General features: G+C 44.0%; 1 protein-coding gene across 1 annotated transcript in view; it reads left to right on the top strand.

Moving 5' to 3' along the window:
* PLB1 (phospholipase B1) overlaps nt 1-18,322 on the top strand; it is a 112,318-nt gene extending 93,996 nt beyond the window's left edge. Inside the window, exons 49-51 of the mRNA XM_049784689.1 lie at nt 1,171-1,270; nt 4,749-4,800; nt 17,960-18,322. Coding sequence (XP_049640646.1) covers nt 1,171-1,270; nt 4,749-4,800; nt 17,960-18,322 — 515 coding nt within the window. The remainder of the gene's footprint in view (nt 1-1,170; nt 1,271-4,748; nt 4,801-17,959) is intronic.
* The last annotated feature ends 3,185 nt before the right edge of the window (nt 18,323-21,507 follow it).

Here is a 21,507-nt window from a genome sequence, read left to right as displayed (position 1 = left end):
TTATTTAAAAATTTTTAAATATTTGTAGTATTTTCAAGTACAGGAGCATACTGACTTGGGCTTTCATCAAAATTCAAAATTTTGACTTTGATAAAGGTTCTTCTTTTATATGCTCTAGGCTTCTCTCAATAGTGGTTTGATTTGCTTTCCTAAGAACCCTCTCTAACTTTCTAGACCAGCAGCTTTGCCTTGGGCAGGCAGCTCCATCTGGTCTCTGAATAGAGGAGGATATGTGGAACCCACAAGCCCTAGGGCTTTTCACTGCTGTCTTGGGCTGGAGGAATTGGTGTGGGGCTGGGGGCTCTTTCTGGATCTCTGTAGGGAGACATCCATACGGGGAGTGCTCACAGGCTCCTGGATTCCTTGGCATCCTCAAGAATGTGCTCTAATTCTTGTGTAAGTTTGTTTGTTTGTTTGTTTTGGATTTTGGGTTATATCCAGCATTTCTCAGGATTTATTCCTTGCTCTGTGCTCAGAAATCACTCCTGGCAGGCTCGGGGGACCATATAGGAGACAGGGATCAAACTAATTAGAAAGGGTAAGGGGGTCTCTTTGTCTAGTGGCCTAGAGTTCAGGTCTGGACACTTCTCTTTGCCTTTGTAGACAGCCTTGGGAGCTACACCTGACTCTAGGAACTAGCTCACAACGTGGATGGGCCTCTCCTAGAGGTAAAGGTCTTCATTGATTTTCTGTCATTATGCATCACTGAGAGACACAAATAGTGGGGTTGCCTTGTCATTCTGTTTGAGATCATTTAAGACCTTCAGAGTTCTTGGAGGCTCTGACTGATCCTAAAGGTAATGGAAAATACCAGATGGGAACGAGACTCTGGTTTGGAAGGAAGACTTCCAAACTAGGACTAGGACAGCATGTGGAGTAGCAGATGGGGGAGGGAACTTAGCACATGTGCTTTGTCTTTCCCAGCATCGGTGGTGATAAGGGTCTGGAGATGCATACCACAGTGCCCAGTAAGTAGGGCCCATGGAGTGGCCTCATCATTCGGGCCAGGCTAACCCCTCACTGTGGCCAGGATCTTCCTCATGGAGGGAATAGAGGCCACCTGCACGGAGGACTGGCACCATCCCAGGGAAACTCAGAGCAGCTTGTATGCCTACCTGACAATGTCCATATTTCTCTTATCTGAGTTCTCTGCCTCTTTCCTCCCGAAAGACATTCTGCGCAAGTTCAACCCTCAGCTTCTAGGGTTCTCTACTGGTACATGGATGAAGACAACAGGATTGAATGTAGCCCAGGATGAAGCCAGAGTCTGGTGAGTCCACATCGGGAAGCATGTAGGAATCTGGGGGTGCTGGGGGTACATCACGGGGTGGTGCCTAGATTGAGATCTGGCTGGAGATAGGGGCAGGGAGGTATCTCAGGCTTGACCACAGATGGTAATGCATGGAGACTTCCTGCTTACCTGGCCCTGAGCTGACCCCATCCATGAATTAATCCGTGCAACACTCACCCCCTGGAGAGAAGGACTACCAAGAAGACAGGGAAGTTTGACAGAGGTTTTGATCACACCAGAGAAGCCAGGATCACAAGACTAAATTCCAGCCAGGCTTTATTTCAGCCGCTTGCCAATACCTCCTCTCTAGGGCAGGAGGAGGGAGCACTTGGGCATGTTAGATGCCAAGGATACCTTCTTAGATGCAGGTGAAGATGCAGGATGACCTTCATGACCAAGGATATTAGAGCCTGCCCAAGTGGGCCTCTGCTCTTGGGCTTGCTCAGACCACACCTCTCCAGGCCTTAGAACCTTCTCTCCTGGACTCCAAAATGAAGCAGTAATTTGATACTAGGGAGCAGGATGTTCCACTCCTGAAACAGCAGGCAGAGATGGTTTGCTTTCACTCTTATTCCAGTTGTTAACAAAAATCCTGAGGAGTAATTCTAACATTCGCAACAGCTCCCTAATGTGCTGCCCAGTGCACTGCGTAACTGCTGCTATGTTGGCTCACTGTATGTATGCACAGAACAGGAAAGTTTTGGGGCCACACCTGGCAGCACTCACCTGGCAGGATCTGGGGATCATATGGCGTGCTGGGGATTGAACCTGGGTCCGTTCAGGGTCGTCTGTGTACAAGGCAAACACCTTATCACTGTGCTGTGCTATCGCTCTGGCCCTTAGGCACCTTTTATTTTTTTATTGGCCACACCTGGTAATGCTCAGGGGTTACTCCTGGCTATGCGCTCAGAAATCGCTCCTAGCTTGGAGGACCATATGGGATGCAGGGGGATCAAACCATGGTTCGTCCTAGGTCAGCCACGTGCAAAACAAGCGCCCTACAGCTGCACCACTACTCTGGCCCCTAGGCACCATATTTTGATTATGGAGTCACTTCCTAATTTAGGAGGGAAAATGGCCTTGTCTGTGTTTGCCTCCCACACATCTTGCTTTCTTGTGAGGGGGTGGGGGACAGTAATGTGGAACTATGAAGTCACTAGTGAGGTGAAGAACCTAGGAACAAAGGGGACAAAGAGGACATAGAAGTTGAGAAGGCAGGAGTCAGTAAGTCTGGAAGGAAGAAAGCAGAAGGATGAGTTAGGCCTTTTATAAAACACCCCAACCGTTACTTTCAAGTACAGTTTTAGTTAAGCATTGAATAGGCTCAGCTAGTAAAAGCAAATGCTACCGTGATTAGAAGGCTGGTAAAAGCAAATGCTACCGTGATTTGAACTTTCCTAATAATGAGAATGTATGAGGGAAATGGAGAACCTGTTTAGAGTACAGGTGGGGGTCGGGTGGGGAGGAAGGAGACTTGGGACATTGGTGATGGGAATGTTGCACTGGTGATGGGTGGTGTTCTTTACATGACTGAAACCCAAACACAATCATGTATGTAATCAATGTGTTTAAATAAAAAAAAAAAAGAAATACTAAATGATTTTAGGTAAAAGGCAAGAAAACCCTGCTTGTAGCCAAAAGATACATTAAAAAACAAAAAGGGAATGAAGAATAAAAGGATATTTCAGAATGAAAAAAAAAAAAGAAGGCTGGGCAGAGCTCCCACAAGGACTATGGAAAGTTAGAGATTGGGTAATTGAATCAGGGTGGCTCAAAGACCTGGATTAGACTAAATGAACATGTCTTAGAAACCTAAATTTTCCATAGGGGTTGAACTACACTGGTGGTGGGATTGCTGTTGAAATATAATCTGCTTAAAACTCAACTACCAATAAATTTGGAGATCACATTTCTTTAGTCAAATAAAAATTTGTTGTTTCTGAATCATACTTGTCAATGTTTTAGGATTACTCCTGGCTCTGCACTTAGAAATTACTCTAGGCAGGGACCATATGGGAAGCCAAAGATCAAACCCAGGCTGGCTGCATATAAGGCATATACTCTACTCATTCTACTATTCTCTCTGCTCTTAAATAAGAGGTGTTTTTTTCTTTGTTGTTGTTGTTGTTTTTAACCATAGCCAGATTCTGGAAACAACCAAGATGCTCTTCAACAGATGAATGGCTAAAGAAACTGTGGTACATATGCACTGTTGATTAAAATAATAAATAAGGCCCTTAGGATGGGCTTGGATAGAGGTTAATGGTGATGGAGGCCTTTGTCCTCGAGCTCAGGACCACACAGCTTCACCTTCTCCATCAGCCGGCAGGTCTGCCAGTTCAGGTGATTGTGGCAGGCAGAACACTCACATGCAGTCAGGCTTCCAGAGAGATAACATCTTTATTTTCCCTGGCCAACGTATGTGGCCTATATCATAAACATATTTAAGCACATGCCATTCTTAGCTTGCCCTGCATCTTAACTTTTTTCAGCCATCTCTTCTCTTGCTTCTATCTCCAACCTCATCCAGGCAAAATCTCTCTTTGCCCCTCAGACAAAACCTTTTATAACCTCCCCAAAACCCCTCCCAGAAATGGGAGGGTCTTTCTTGTAGGTAAGGTTACACAAAGAATAGGTGTAGGGTTATAATACACAACGGAATATTATGCAGCCATCAGGAGAGATGAAGTCATAAAATTTTCCCATACATGGATGTACATGGAATCTATTATGCTGAGTGAAATAAGTCAGAGGGAGAGAGATAGACACAGAATAGTCTCACTCATCTATGGGTTATAAGAAAAATGAAAGACATTCTTGCAATAATTTTCAGAGACAAAAGAGAGGAGGGCTGGAAGTTCCAGCTCACTTCATGAAGCTCAGTGATGAGTGAAGTTAGAGAAATAACTACATTGAGAACTATCCTAACAATGAGAATGAACGAGGGAAGTAGAAAGCCTGTCTAAAGTATAGGCGGGGTGGGGTGGGGAAGAGGGAGATTTGGGACATTGGTGATAGGAATATTGCACTGGTGAAAGGGGGATGTTCTTTACATGACTGAAACCCAACCATAATCATGTTTGCAATCAAGGTGTTTAAATAAAGATATTAAAAAAAAAAGAAAATAAACCTAAGGGGCCAGAGCCATAGCACAGCACATTTGCCTGGCACTCAACCAACCTAGGACTAACCTGGTTCAATTTCCTATATCCTATCTGGTCCCCCAAGCCTGCCAGGAATGATTTCTGAGTGCAGAGCTAGGAGTAACTTCTGAGCGCTGACAGGTGTGACCCCACTCCCCACTCCCAGTAAAGGAAATCTAAAAGCTTTCAATACACTGCAAGAATTACTGATTTTTTTTCTGCCAGAACCCCGTCTCTTTGCCTGGTATAAATCCTCACATTTGAGCTCTTACTTTTGAGCCATCTCTAGCGATCCCTTCTCTTGCTCTGCCTAGGGACTTGCCAGCCCAGGCAGAACGACAGCTAAAACAAATGGAAACAACTCCTGTGAGTACAGCATCCCTGAAAAGTGACAAGTCTCCAGGCACTGGGCCTCTAAAGACCCTCCCTCAGTGCCCTGCAGAGCCTGGTCTTGGTTTAGGAAATGGGAGCTAAACTGGGCTTTAGTCAAGGCACCCTCCAAGGTCCTTGTCCAGGCACCATGGACCCTCTGACCTAGCACAGAGGGAGAAAGCTCCTGGACAATTCTGATCTGTGTTTGTCCTCTGTACCTCTGTCCAAAGTTAGTTCTTCTGTCCCTCAGGGCATCTATATAAACAATGACTGAAAGCTGATCACAATCTTCACTGGAAGATGCAGTGAACATAGGTATGCAAAGATCTTTTGAATTGTTGAGATAGATGCCAAGAAATGAACTCACAGGGTGATGTGGATAAATTATTATTTGTTTTTCCCAAAGTTTTCAAAGAGGCTGAGCTAGACAACATTTTCAACAACAATGGATTTCATTCAATTTATTTTTTAAAAAAATATTTTTCATTTTTTTACCCAGAGTAATGTTGACTGCTCAAGGCATTTCATAATTTCATAGAAAAATTAGTGAATTTTGTTCTAAACTCTTGAAGAATGTCATCAGAATTTTTATTCTACTGAATTTGGGTAGATAGTAATTTAATAATAGTAATAATAATAATCTAAATAGGAAAGGCCTGCGCGGGTCCCTGTCCTTTACACGGGCGCCTAGCCCGCCACATCCCGCAAAGACCCCATACGCCGGCCCGAGAGGCCTGCGCGGGTCCTTGCCCTTTCACACGGGCGCCTAGCCCGCCACATCCCCCGGAGACCCCAGACGCCGGCCCGGGAGGCCTGGGTGAGTCCCTCCTGCCTCACGCGGGAGCCTAGCCCAGCACATCCCCCGGAGACCCCAGACGCCGGCCCGAAAGGCCTGCGCGGGTCCCTGTCCTTTACACGGGCGCCTAGCCCGCCACATCCCGCGGAGACCCCAGACGCCGGCCCGAGAGGCCTGCGCGGGTCCTTGCCCTTTCACACGGGCGCCTAGCCTGCCACATCCCGCGGAGACCCCAGACGCCGGCCCGAGAGGCCTGCGCGGGTCCTTGCCCTTTCACACGGGCGCCTAGCCTGCCACATCCCCCGGAGACTCCAGACGCCGGCTCGGGAGGCCTGGGTGAGTCCCTCCTGCCTCACGCGGGAGCCTAGCTGGGCACATCCCCCGGAGACCCCAGACGCCGGCCCGAAAGGCCTGCGCGGGTCCCTGTCCTTTACACGGGCGCCTAGCCCGCCACATCCCGCGGAGACCCCAGACGCCGGCCCGAGAGGACTGCGCGGGTCCTTGCCCTTTCACACGGGCGCCTAGCCTGCCACATCCCCCGGAGACTCCAGACGCCGGCTCGGGAGGCCTGGGTGAGTCCCTCCTGCCTCACGCGGGAGCCTAGCTGGGCACATCCCCCGGAGACCCCAGACGCCGGCCCGAAAGGCCTGCGCGGGTCCCTGTCCTTTACACGGGCGCCTAGCCCGCCACATCCCGCAAAGACCCCATACGCCGGCCCGAGAGGCCTGCGCGGGTCCTTGCCCTTTCACACGGGCGCCTAGCCCGCCACATCCCCCGGAGACCCCAGACGCCGGCCCGGGAGGCCTGCGCGGGTCCTTGCCCTTTCACACGGGCGCCTAGCCCGCCACATCCCCCGGAGACCCCAGACGCCGGCCCGGGAGGCCTGCGCGGGTCCCTGCTCCTTTACAAGGGCGCCTAGCCCGCCACATCCCGCGGAGACTCCTGACGCCGGCCCGGGAGGCCCGCGCGGGTCCCTGCTCCTTCACGCGGGCGCCTAGCCCACCACATCCCCCGGAGACCCCAGACGCCAGCCTGGGAGGCCTGGGTGAGTCCCTGCTGCCTCACGCGGGAGCCTAGCCCAGCACATCCCAGGGACCACGAGCGCCTGCGAGAGTGATTTGGGCAAGTCCCTTCCCCCAGGTGGGCACCTGGAACGGCAACTTGAGCAACCCGAATAGACGGGGGGAGATAGGGCCAGCCTTCTGGACTCGCAGGCGACCTAGAGCAGTCCACCCCCCTGGACCCTGGAGTGGACCAGGGACTCCCCAAGGGCGAGGGCAGAGCCTGAAGGGTCGGACTGAGGGAACTCAATCAAGGGAAACTTGGAGGGGGCAGAGCTCCATTGACTCCCAGAGAAAGGAGGGGGGATTGGGATCTAGGCTCAATAGCGCCAGCAACCAGTGTGGCCAGGAGTGGAACTGCACCGCCGACAGAAATAAGGAGTAGAAAAGCAATAATACCCACTGCAGGAGGGCCGAACTCTAGGTAGCAAAGGGGAGGAGAAAGAGCCAGGTTCAACAAGCCCACCCAACAGCATCCTCTAGAATCACCTTCAGGAAGGGGACCAAAGCAGGCCGAAATTAGAAGCCACAGCACTCCAAAACACACCATTAAATACAAAGAATTATGCGTAAATCAAGGAAATCCCTAATATCTGGAGACAACATGACAAACCCTATTAAATTTCCAAGTCCACCAAAATGCACAGATCCATGGGAAGAAGACCTAAAAGCGGTCATGAGGAAGGAAATGCAAGAATTACTAAAACAGATGAAAGAAACCCTAGCAACCGAGTATAAGAAAGCCATGGATGAAAGAATCAGCCAAATTAAAGAAGAAATGTCAAAGAACATGAGAGATTCCATACAAAAAGAAGTGAAGGATTTAAAAGACAAAGTAACAAGCCTTACAAGCAGAAACACAGAGTTGGAGAAGCACATCGAAGAACTCGAAGGAAAACTGCAATCAAAAAATGATCAAGAAACCAACAAAGAAATAAAAGGCAAAGCACTGGAAGGAAAAATCCAATATCTAATGAATAAAGACAAAAGAAACAATCTAAGAATTGTAGGTATACCAGAAGGAGAGGAAATAGGGAAGGGGGAAGAACAGGTAGTCAGGGAGATAATAACAGAGAACTTTCCCACCCTCTGGAAAGACAATTCAGGACAAATCCAGGAAGTCAAGAGAGTCCCTAATAAAATAGACCCTAATAAACCCACACCAAGACACATAATAATCCAAATGGCAAAAAACAAAGAGAAAGAGGAACTCCTGAAAGCAATAAGGGAGAAAAAAAACCTCAAGTACAAAGGAAAAGACATAAGAATCAAACCAGATCTCCCATTTGAAATAATTCAAGCAAGAAGACAGTGGAATGACATATTTAAACGACTGAATGAAAGAAATTTCCAACCCAGGGTCCAATACCCAGCAAAACTATCATTCATATGGGAGGGCAGACTAAAAACATTCTCAAATATGAACGAACTTGAACTATTTGTGCAAACTAAGCCGATACTAAGCGATTTACTCAGAGACGAATTACACAATCCAAACCCCCGATTGTAACAACAACCACCCCACACAATACAACTGCACAACAGTCCTCTCTATCAATAATTTCCCTAAATGTAAACGGACTAAACTCTCCAATTAAAAGACACATAGTAGAGAACTGGGTTAGGAAAAATAAACCGGACTTCTGCTGTCTACAAGAAACACACCTACAGTTACAGGATAAGCACAGGCTTAGAATAAAAGGATGGAAAGTAATCATCCAGGCCAATGGAAAACAAAAAAGAGCAGGGACAGCAATTCTCATATCAGATCAAATTGTATTCAACCTCAAGAAAGTGATCAGAGACAAAGAGGGTCACTACTTACTGATCAGGGGAACATTAGATCAAGAAACACTAACCCTGGTCAATATATATGCACCTAATCTAGAGTCAGCAAAATATGTGAGGCAACTACTGGCAAACCTGGAGAAACACATGAAGGGAAATGTGATAATAGTAGGGGACCTGAATACTCCACTATCACCACTGGACAGATCCACCAAACAGAAAAATAGCAAAGAAATAAGAGCTCTAAATGAAAAATTAGAAGATTTAGGGCTGATAGACTTATATAGAGCCCTCCATCCCCAGAAAGCAGAATACACATTCTTCTCAAGCCCACATGGAACCTTCTCCAGAATAGACCATGTCTTAGGATACAAAGCCAACCTATATAAGACCACAAAGGTAAGGATCATTAGAAGTACCCTTTCAGATCACTATGCAACAGAGGTTAAAATTGATATCAAGAAGAAGCAATGGAGAAAAACTAATACCTGGAGATTAAATAACATGCTGCTCAACAACACCTGGATCAAAGAACAACTCAAGGAAGAAATAAAAAGATTCCTTGAGACAAATGACAATGAAGAGACAACATGTCAAAATTTATGGGACACAGCAAAAGCAGTAATTAGGGGGAAACTCATAGCAATACAGGCCTATGTCAAGAAACAGGAAAATAACAAAACCAACAGTTTAAAAGATCACCTCAAAGAATTGGAGCAACAGCAACAGAGAAATCCAACCACAACCAGAAGGCAAGAAATAATAAAAACCAGAGCAGAAATAAACAACATCGAAACTAAGAAAACAATACAAAAAATCAATGAGACCAGGAGTTGGTTTTTCGAAAAAATAAACAAGATAGACAAACCATTGGCAAAACTCACCAAAAAAAAGAGGGAAAACACCCAAATCAATAGGATCACAAATGAAAGGGGAGAGATTACAACAGAACCCCATGAAATACAACATATCATGAGATCATATTATGAACAACTATACTCAACTAGGCTAGAGAACCCAGTAGAAATCGACAGATTCTTGGACAAACACCCTCTGCCAAAGCTGGAAAAGGAAGATCTAGAAAGTCTAAACAATCCAATAACCTCAGAGGAAATTGAAGATGTAATAAAAAAACTCCCTAAGAACAAAAGCCCAGGCCCAGATGGATTTACAGGTGAATTCTATCAAACATTTCAAGAAGACTTACTACCACTTTTCCATAGGCTTTTCCAAACCATAGAAAAAACAGGAATCCTCCCCAACTCCTTTTATGAGGCTAATATCACACTCATTCCCAAAGAAGGCAAAGACACCACTAAGAAAGAAAACTACAGACCAATCTCACTAATGAACATAGATGCAAAAATTCTCAACAAAATCTTAGCAAACCGAATCCAACACTTCATCAAAAAGATCATTCATCACGACCAAGTGGGATTCATACCAGGAATGCAAGGTTGGTTCAACATACGCAAATCAATCAATATGATACATCACATCAACAACATGAAAGACCAAAACCACATGATCATATCAATTGACGCAGAGAAGGCGTTTGACAAAATCCAACATCCTTTCATGCTAAAGACACTCAGCAAAATAGGATTAGAAGGAACCTTCCTCAAGATAGTTACAGCTATATATGAAAAGTCTATAGCCAACATTATACTTAACGGCGAGAAACTAGAAGCATTCCCACTAAGGTCAGGAACTAGACAAGGCTGTCCACTCTCTCCACTCTTATTCAATATAACTTTAGAAGTCCTAGCAATAGCAATCCGACAAGAGAAGGGAATCAAAGGAATTCAAGTAGGGAAAGAGGAACACAAGCTATCTCTATTTGCCGACGATATGATGATCTACATCAAAAACCCTAAAGAGTCCACAGTAAAACTCCTAGAAACAATCAACCAATACAGCAAAGTGGCTGGATACAAAGTAAATACACAAAAGACAGTAGCGTTTCTATATACAAACAATGAAGTTGAGGAGAGAGAGATTAAAAATACAATTCCATTCAAGATAGTATCAAAAAATATCAAGTATCTAGGAATCAACCTTACAAGAGAAGTGAAAGACCTATACCAGGAAAACTTCAAAACACTTCAGAAAGAAATTGAAGACGATCTAAAGAAATGGAAGAACATCCCATGCTCATGGATAGGTAGAATTAACATAGTCAAAATGACTATCTTACCCAAACTTCTATATAGATTTAATGCAATCCCTATCCAAATCCAGACACTATTCTTTAAAGAAATAGAACAATCAATCACAAAATTCATCTGGAACCACAAAAGACCCAGGATAGCCAAACACATATTGAAAAACAAGAAGCTGGGAGGCATCTCCTTACCTAACTTGAAACTATACTATAAAGCCATAGTAATTAAAACAGCATGGTACTGGAACAGAGACAGGACCTCAGACCAGTGGGTCAGAACAGAATTCCCTGACATAAACCCCCAGATATACAGCCAACTAATATTTGATAAAAGAGGCAAGAATCTGAAATGGAACAAAGAAAGCCTATTCAACAAATGGTGTTGGTACAACTGGAAAACCACATGTAAGAAAGTGAAAATCGACCCATATCTCACCCCTTATACAAAAGTCAACTCAAAATGGATCAAAGACCTTGAAATCAGACCCGAATCTATAAAGTTTATCGAGAATAAAATAGGCAGAACACTCGAAGACCTATATATCAAAAAGGTCTTTGAGAATGGAGCACCAATGGCAAGAACTTTAGCATGTAATATAAACAAATGGGACTACATCAAACTAAAAAGCTTCTGCATGGCAAAACAAACCCTACTTAACGCAAGAAGACAGCTAACAGAATGGGAAAAAATCTTTTCACTCGACATATCAGATAAAGGCCTGATATCTAGAACATACAAAGCACTCAGAAAGCTGAGACCCTCAAAACCAAATAAAGCCATAAAAAAATGGGGAGATGAAATGAATAGACACTTCTCTGAGGAAGACAGAAGGATGGCCAACAAACACATGAAAACATGCTCACCTTCACTCATCATCAGGGAGATCCAAATCAAGACAACAATGAGATACCACCTTACACCAGTGAGGATGGCTCACATCAAAAATAATGGAAACAACCTTTGTTGGCGGGGATGCGGTATGAAAGGAACTCTCATTCACTGCTGGTGGGAATGCCCCCTAGTCCAACATCTATGGAGAAAAGTCTGGAGAGTGCTCAAAGAACTCAGAATTGAGCTGCCATTTGACCCAGCAATTGCTCTCCTAGGCATATACCCCCAAGATGGAAGGGCATTCATTCCAAAATACGTATGCACCCCACTATTTATTGCAGCACTCAGTATAATAGCCAAATCGTGGAACCAACCTCGATGTCCAACAACAGATGAATGGATCATTAAGATGTGGTACATATACACAATGGAATATTACATGGCAGTCAGAAACGATACAATCACAGACTTTGCAGCAACATGGATGGACTTAGATCATGTTATGTTAAACGAAGTAAGTCAGAAGACAAAAGATAAACACAGAATGGTGGCACTATTCTGAAACACCTAGAACATATAGTTTAAACACAACTAATACCTAACAATCAAATAACAGGGTTTAACAGGGTAGAAACTTCGAACACTGTAATACTCAACATATACGTGGGAGCAGTGTCCAAAATTCATGAAAAAGGAGCAACACAAACACTTGACAACACATTATACCACAAAGAAAACAGCAACAACAGAAACAACAGCATTAAGAGAACAGGTAAGTAATCAGACTTCCAAAACAAAGGCCCACAATAATCCCTTAGAGTTCGTATACAGGAACACAAGTATAGAACACCAAGGGAAATCACGACTGCAATGGCAGCATACCATAGCACTATGTTTTAATGCCTTTATCTTACTATATTTTAAATAACCTCTCAGCTTTTCTGTCCACAGGCGCCCTTGGATACAAAGGGCGGACAAACTAAGATGGCAACTCGGGATACCACACGAGATACCATACATAGCATGCACTACGAGAGGGCCACGAGAAAACTCTCTAACATATACTTTATCTCTAGGTTATTCCTTCTTTTAGGAATTGAAGCAAGTGACCAGTCAGACCACCGAAGCAGTGCCTGTGATGTACAGACTTAAACTACAGGCTCTATTCTTCGAACACATTCAACCTAACCAGCATTCCCTTGCTATTCTCCCCTCTCTTCTCACTACTTTTTTTTTTTTAATTCTATTCTTCTCTTTACTTTTTCCCCTTTCTCTTCTCCTTTTCTTTCTAAGGTATTTTCTCTTTCCTCTCCCTGCATACCCCTCCCATATACCTTCCCCTGTCTCCCCTCTGGAAATCCAACTATCCCTTCACCCCTCAATTCCATCCAGATCTCCCACCATATTAAAACTCTTCACCCTCAATCCTTAATCTATTAGGCATCAAGGCCGACCTCCTACCCAACGAAACAGTACCCAGCACCCAGGCGAGGGGACACCCAGTCAAACCCACACCTCGTCTCCTGCAAGAAAAGACAGCCAACTCCCTGCGGACTCATGCTGTGCGGCCTTCCCTACCAACTCCCCCTAACGTGGACTGTTTCTTGAAACCGGATCTAGGTCCAAAAGTATCCCCAACGCAAGAACTCTTCCAAGACCTCCCTGCCACAAATTTTTACCAATCTGAAGAAGGTCAGGGGGTGGGATAGGAAGATGCCTGGGAACCCACACACCACAGGAAACACCCAAAAGACAATGGGAAAAACTGTACCTCCAACATAGGCATAAGACTGGTAACACACCACCTCTTTACCTACTCTCCCCCAAATGTAAGGTAGTCTTTTGCACCACTTTGGTCCTTTAAAAAACCTCACTAACTCACCTTAAATTTTTTTTTTTTAATTTTTTAATTTTTTTTAATTAATTAATTTATTTTTTAAATGTTTGTCCTACATATACATTTGTGAGCGCATACATTTTTATTTCCTTTTTTTTTTTTTTTCTTTTCCTCGCTTTTGGGTATGTGACCTGTTTCTGTTATCCCCTCTGTCCACCCACAAATACACAGACATTATAATGTAGCACCACTTCCCCCTGCAAAGGCACACCAAATAAAGGGGAAATCTTACACATAAAAAAAAAGAGCTCTTGTCTACTAGAGATGGGAACTCATAGTTGTTTACAAAACAGGGATATCTCCTACCTTGAAAATATGTCATGTGGAATCAACTTAGACCTCAGGTGATTAGATACCATTCATCCAGCCTTGAACCCTGGATCCCAGACATAGAAACGGCACAGTTCCTCACAACAGTGGCAAGAAACAAATCCCAGCCGGGACAGCCTTAATACTGCGGGGTCAACAACAAGGGCCAACTCTAACATGATTTCCTGACAATGAGGAAAATCTGAACATCCTGACCTTAGAGCAGATTAACCTACCTTACCAGCTAACGACAAGACACAACCAGAAGTCTTGGCACCCTTTGGTAGGTCCAAAAGCCAAGATCGTGATTTATAGTTGACTGGCTGCTAGAACTACGACCAGACGGTATACATCTTGGGACCAAAAAAAAAAAAAAAAAGCCCTAGTTTAGGGTTTGAACTATGACCTGCACAATAACCAGGATCCCCAGTCCCAAAGGTCCGGCAGAGAAAATTGTAACGGAACAGGGCTTTTGGAAGCACAAAGAAAGATGCTATCCTAGGTGCCACCCTAGGATCAGGGCAAAGACCAAGATCACCAACCACAGAAGATGGATTAAAATGATACGGAGGTAACAGAACCTCTAGAACCACAAAGACTGACTTCATCATAAGTCCCACTTCAGGAGCTGTGCAGAAACTGAGACCTCTAAACACAGAACAGAAGTCTTCCACACACCAAAAAAAAAAAAAAAAAACCACCACCGGGAGAGTAAAGGCTCCTGAGCAAAGTCTAGTGTTGATCCCATGACAGTATGCTCCAAGGACGGAGAAACCCCATATCTCTTAGGCCAAGTGAATTCCTTTTCGAATGACCCCAATATTTACTGTGCCAGGGCAGGAGGGAAAAAATAAAAATACAAAAAGCACAAAACCTTGGTTATTATCTATATATTTTTTACCTCCATTTATTATTGTTGTTATTATTTGTATTCACCTATCTATTTTGGTCGATTTCTCTGTTTGGGAGTGATTATTGAAATTGTCCCCAACCATACTTATATTTTCTCTTCCTTTCTTTTCTTTCGTTATGTGCTATGCCATGTTTCTCATTTCAAGACCATGGCGTGTTTTTTTTGTTTGTTTGTTTTTGCTGGTTTTGCTTTTTGTTGTTTGTTTGTTTGCCTGTTTTTTTTTTTTTGTGGTGCTTATCGATACGGCTCAAGCCCTCACTAGATATTTGACACTTCTTTTGGTACTGGTGGAGTGTTTCACCTTCTTTTTCTCCATCTCTCATATCGATGATGAGAGCCTCTAGAAGGATTCCGCCCAGTTTCGGGGTATTAGATCCTTACCCCAGTTTATTACTTTTCTCTTTTTCAAACAAAACCACGCAAATTGAACTAGCTAGTCCTGCCTCCAGTTAGAGGGGGAACTAAGGGAGGCATCAAGACCAAACAGGTGCAAGACTACTAAGTTGTGGGTTAGATACAGAGGGGACCACATATTCTAGCCGACCTGGGATGAGGGAAGAGGAAATGGGAGGTAGGACAGAAACGGAGGTGTAGGGAGGACAATTTGGTGATGGGAATCCCCCCTGATTTTATGTAAATATGTACCTAAAATATTATTGTCAACACTATGTAAACCATTATGATCAAAATAAAAATTAAAAAAAAATAATAATCTAAATAATAATTTATATAGTAATAGGGTAGATAGTAATTTTAACATTCTTAATTCTTCCAATCCATGAACAGGAATATTTGTTTTTATTTTCTGGCATCCTTTTATTTTTCTTTCAATAGTTGACTTTAAGTTGGCTTTAACATTTTTTTTCTTTTAGTTCATTATTTGCAGATAGAAAAATAGACAGCTTTGTGTATTGATTTCTTTGGCCTGCTACTTTGTAGTATTTGTTTATTATTTCTCTGAGTTTATTTGATGGAGATTTTAAGTCTTCTCTGTATATTGCCATGTCATTTATAAACAATGATAGGTTTGCTTCTTTTCCAATTTGTATTCATTTGATTTCTATTTTTTCCCAAATTGCTCTGTGAGACTTCAAAAATTATAATAAGGAACAGTAGAGGAAGTGAACATCCTTGCCGTGTTCCCCATCTCAACAGGGTAAGTTTCAGTTTTTCACCATTGACTATGGTGTTGTCTGTGGGTATTTTTATTTTAAATGGAAGTTATTATCGTAAATCATATCACTCTCTTTTTTATCTTTCTATCCTATTTTTTAATTATAAAAGTCTGATATATCTTGACTAAAGCTTTCTTCTTTGCATCAATGAATATCATAATATATTTTTAAACGATCCTTCCTGGTATATTTCATTAATTAATTTCTGTATCTTGAACCACTCTCACATCTCTGGAATGAATCCCATTTGATCATTGTGTATGATCCTTTCAAGATGCTGTTGGAATCCATGAACTAAGATGGTTTGGTACTAGTCACATACTTCAAGAAGCTAGTAAAAATAATTTTCACTTTTTAATGAAATTGAAAATACAGTATTTATGATCAGGTGGGAAGGTAAGAGATGAAACTTCTATGTTCTGCTCCTTCATGTGTTTATTGAGAGCCAGGATCAGTCAGTTTTTCCTGGGACTCATAGGTCTGGTTAAATCCTGACACAGGCTCTGGGGTCCTCCCTAACTCCCACTAGGCTGTTGACCCGCAGAAGTCAGGTCTAGTTAGTTGTAGCCTGCCTAGCCTGCTGGTATCCCCCTGGCTCTGGCCTCTCAGTTTGTTTCACCCCAACCCACCTTCCATTCCTTACCTTGAAAAGAAAAGTAATGTTGGGAACTCCCTCGGGTGGGCACTGCTTGTAGAATAAAATAGTAAAGAGGGAGGCCCTTTGGATGGAGCTGGATGGTGGTATATGGATGAAGTGACCTTTCTGTGCAGTCCCAGGCCACGTGGCTCCAATCCGCTTCAGCTGGTGGGTATCTGGGTTCAGGAGAGCGGAGGGTAGAAAACTCACTCACAGGCTTCAAGGTAGATCATCTTTATTCCAGATCCTAGCCAACATGTATGGCCTATATCATAACCATTTATGCTGGATTCCTATTCGGCCCTGCATTGTACCTTGTCCCTTAGAGATCTCCTCCTGCTTCCTCTTCTGTTGAATTAAATAAATAACGATGGGGCTGGATGGTGGTGGATGGCGGTGGATTTCTCTCTGCCATCCCAGGCCACGTGGCTCCGCAACCCCATCCAGCCAGTGGGTCCCAGGCCCAGGTGATCGGTGTAATCAAGACTCACTCACAGGCAGGCATCAGGAACCATCATCTTTATTCATGCCCTGACCACCACAGATGTGTGGCCTATCTGATAACCTTTCAAGCATTCGGCCATTCTTAGCCCTGCATCTTATAATTCAGCCATCTTCCCTTTGGCCTCCATCCTGGTCCAAGACCAAAAGAGGCAAAGCCCAAAAGCCCGCGAGCGCAGCAGGGCAGAGACCCTTAATTCCCTGGCTTCAGGGTTTATCTACCTATTCCAAGACCCCTCCCAGGAATGGGTGGGGTATTGCAGGTAAGGTTACACCTAATATCTGGTTCCCAAGACCCCTCCCAGAAATGGGTGAGTCTTAGGTAGCTACACCCAAATCCAGGGTCTCAGATAGGTACACCAACATTTCCCCCTTTTCATAGGTACACCACACTCTTCCATCCTGCATCCATGCAAATTCCCCTTTGCTTCTCAGGCCAAACCTTTTTGTAACCTACCAAAGACCCCGCCCAAACATGGGCAGGTCTTTCTTGTAGGAGGTATGGGGGGGTGGGGTTACAACGGCTCTCCAGGTTAAGCATGGAATCAAACTGTCCTTTCTCTGCAGCTGCAACCTTTGGGAAGCAAGTCCAACTCCCATGACTTCATATTCGATTCGAACAAGCTCAGGTGCCCCTCCAGTGTGAGTAAACGTCTTACCTGATTGGTGGAGATGTCTGGGGGTGAGGGTAGTTCCCTGTCCCCTGGGGGCAGAACAGTGCCCACTGGAGACTTTATATATCATGTCCTTTTAGTCACTGTCACCCTTTCCAATATGTCCTCTTCTCATTGCCCTGACACTTCTCAGCTCTTCAGGGCTGGTCATGCAGGTGTGAGGGGGCGAGGGAGGAAGCACCAGACCCCTGGGAGGTGAGAGAGACCCTCTGGGAGGCAGCGACTAGTACTGGCCTGTACCAGGCACCAATATCCTGAAGGATTCCAGGCACCTTCTTTCCTTACCCTGAGGAGGAGATGTCCCAGGCAAGCCCCAACTAGGTGAGGAGCGGAGGCAAAGGATACTAAGACGTAGGCTCTGTTCTGGGGTCTGGGCCTTTCAGCCTCCCATTACTGCCTGTTCCAGGTTCTTCCTGCCATTGTCAAGCCCTTCACTGGTCTCCCCTCCCCTCTCTGTCCCGCCATCCATTCCATAGTGGTCGCTGTACTACCTGGCACCGCCTACCTGGAAGATGCTCAAGTTTTCCTGAGGCTGTTTGAAACTCTTCCCTGGTCCCTGCAGCTTCTTGAGGTGTCCCAGGCGGGGAAGGCCACATTTCTTTGTCACAGGACAGACTATGCTTGTGTGACTGATCTGTTCCCACAGAAGTCCCTGTCTGTGCTGACCCTTCTTCCCTCTCCTGCTCTGGGTGCCCTCCCCCTGTCTCTGGTCTCTGCCTCTGGAGCATGTTCTCAGTCGTCCAAGCCCAGTGCAACCCTCCATAGATGACTATTCCTAGTCCAGGCACACCTGCTTGGTCTCTGGTCTGTCTCCTTCATTCCTCAGCCCTGACTCAGTCTCCCTCTCTGTGATGTGGCAATTTCTGAGTAGTGAGAGTAGAGTCAGGTCCTTTCACCACTTAGCATGGGGCCCACCTGGCAAAATTCCCAATGTTTGGAGGGAGAGAAAAACAGAGAGGTAGAGAAAAGGGAAGCAGGAATCCACATGCCTTCACTGTAGAATATCTCTCTCTCTCTCCTCTCTCCCCTCTCTCTCCTCTCTTTCTCCTTTCTCTCTCTCTCCTCTCTCTCTCTCCTCTCTACCTCTCTCTCCCTCTCCCTATATTTCCCGAAATGGGGAATTTCCCAGCCTCATACTTCTGGACTGGGCAAGCTCTGTGGACATTCCTGGGGGGATTTAGCCCTCTCGAGGAGTGGACTGTGCCAGTCAACAGTGGGAGGATGTGTGGTTCCTGGTAGTTCTAAGCCCGGCCCTTTTCCCTCCACAGGATAACCCCTACCTCTTCACCCATAAGAACAATTTTAAAAAGGACAGGTGACGCATCTGGCTCGTTGTTTTATTGATGCTATTTTTCTTCCCTCTGTTTATCACAACCCTGGTGGTGGTGGCGACAAGAAGAAAGCAAGCGAGTAACTTGAACAGGATGAAGAGCTTGAGCAGGCAGAGCCTGAGGCCCTAGGCCCAAAGTGCAGGCTTCGTTCCCACCTCACTTCTAACCAACTCACTACCTCAGCCACTCCAGGTCACCACAAAGAACCTGTGTTTCCATACCTGGTGATGACGGAAGCCCAAAGGACCATGATCCCGGGTCCTGGGGTGTATACACATGGATTTGTCGAATTTTAATAAAGGCCCACACTTTTCTGGTCTTGGGTGGTCCTGCTTGAAAGTCTCATCGTCTGACTATGTGACACAGATGTGGGGTCTGGAGCCTTTTCTGTCCTGTCAGAACAAGCCAGCAGAGCTCACCCAAGCCCTTGCAGGCAATAAAGCTCTACTTTCAAAGGGGACCACAAGGTGGCTGGAGGTCAGGCAGGAGTGACCAACAGCCTTAGTTTGACCAACACATCTGAGCTCTGCTTCTGCCTTGCATGAGGGTCAATGGGGGCATCGTCTTGTCTCCAAGGCTGAGAGTGACATTTAAATTCACAGAGCACTTCTTGGTTTGTTTGGGGCCATACTCAGTGATGGTCAGTGCTTATTCCTGGCTTTGTGCTTTGGAATCACTTCTGAAAGTGCTCAGGAGACCATATGGGAATCCCAGGGATTGAGGCAGGGTTGGCAATGTTCAAAGAAAGCTCCCTCCCCAACTGGACGATGGCTCTGGACCTCACAGAGCACTAGTTTTCAGCCCGATTAGAGTAGAGCACACTCTGCTTATAGTGTCGCAGGTGAAACAGGTGAGAACCAGGTTTAGCTAGCATGGTATTTGCCCCCACGTAAAGTTTTATCTGGGGCTCTAAAGCATATTTTCTGTCAACTTTGGGAGCGGAAAGGCTCCAAAAATAAAAATCTTGAATCTAGCGTTCGGGTTCTATTTCAGGTATATAGTTTGTTTATAATGAGGCGACATTTACCTGAAGATCTAAGTAGCCTTGTTTTTTTGTATTTTCTTTTCATTTTTTGAGATGATATTTTACAATAAGTAATAAGGAACAATTTTCTAAATATTAGAAGCAAATATATGAAACCAAAGATAGACTATAAAATCAGAGACGCTAAACCAAGTTGGGAACAGACAATGCAAAATCTTGCAGGTCTCAGGTCATACACAGGAAGTACATGAAAACGCATACAACACTTACACAAAGGATTGAGAGCACGTTGCAATGGCAAACAATTCGCATTATTTTACAACATACAAATGTAAACTTAGTTGGCCTGAAACATATTAATAATTTTTTTAATTCTTTATTTTTAATTATGAGAAAATCTGGGGAAGTTGTGTTTGTTTGTTTTTTTGTTTGTTTGTTTGTTCTTGGGCCACACCCAGCAGTGCTCAGGGGTTACTCCTGGCTGTCTGCTCAGAAATAGCTCCTGGCAGGCACCGGGGACCATATGGGACACCGGGATTTGAACCAACCACCTTTGGTCCTGGATCAGCTGCTTGCAAGGCAAACACTGCTGTGCTATCTCTGGGCCCCATATTACTAATTCTTTATGCTCACGACTAAGTGCTGATAAACAATAAATGGAGGTTGTAATTCAATAGATATGTTTAATAGGGTGTAATCAAATATAAAGTGAAATGTGAAAATTCATCTTTAAATATGTTTGAACAAGTATTATCAATGTTTTCTTTTTATTTCATAGATAATGTAAATTTTTAAATAACTAAAATATTTGTAAAGTAATTATAATTTCAAAATCAAACTCAGTTATTTTGATTAAAACAAACTTACTTTGATTAAAACAGCTGACCCTAGTTTAATTGATTGATGGGATCCCAGATGGTATCTCAAACCTGCCAGAAATAATCCCTAAGGTATCAAGCCTGAATACAAAACAAAACAAGAAACCCTACTTCCTCCCAAATAAAACATGATCCAAATAAAACTGAACCCAAACTTTAAGAATTTTATATACATTTGAAATAGGGCAGAAATTTTATTGAAAAAAAAAAAGGTTTTGTCATGGGTATTTTTAGAGGGATTGCATTAAATCTACTTCGGGAAATATTGCCATTTTAATGATATTAATCCTGCCCATCCTTGAGCAGGGTATGTGTCTCCATTTCCTTGTGTCCTCTCTTATTTCTTGAAGCAGGCTTTTGTAATTTTCTTTGTATAGTCAGGGGTCAGGCTCCAGACCCTCACAGGGCTCTTGAAGCTTTGCTGCAGCTCCAACATCGGGGTCGATAGCAGGGGGGCAGGAAGCAGTATCACTTCGGTATTTTAATTGGATCTTAATTTGCACAAATATATTTTACATTGTTAAGTGAAAAAGTTATTTTATTCTTCAGATCTACAGCTAACTTCACGAACCTGTTATAGTATTAAATTATACTTAGCAAATTAAAATATTAAAAATTAAATTATACATACATATAATATAAATTATATATTATAATTGTAGTTATAATAATTTATAATTGTAATATAAATTATAAATACATAACAGTATTGTAATAACCTTGCCTAAAATAATAAGCAAAAGAAAACAATAAAACAGTA

The sequence above is a fragment of the Suncus etruscus genome, chromosome 12 (assembly GCF_024139225.1).
Source record: "Suncus etruscus isolate mSunEtr1 chromosome 12, mSunEtr1.pri.cur, whole genome shotgun sequence".
Lineage (NCBI taxonomy): Eukaryota > Metazoa > Chordata > Mammalia > Eulipotyphla > Soricidae > Suncus > Suncus etruscus.
This window is presented reverse-complemented; position numbering and strand designations above follow the sequence as displayed.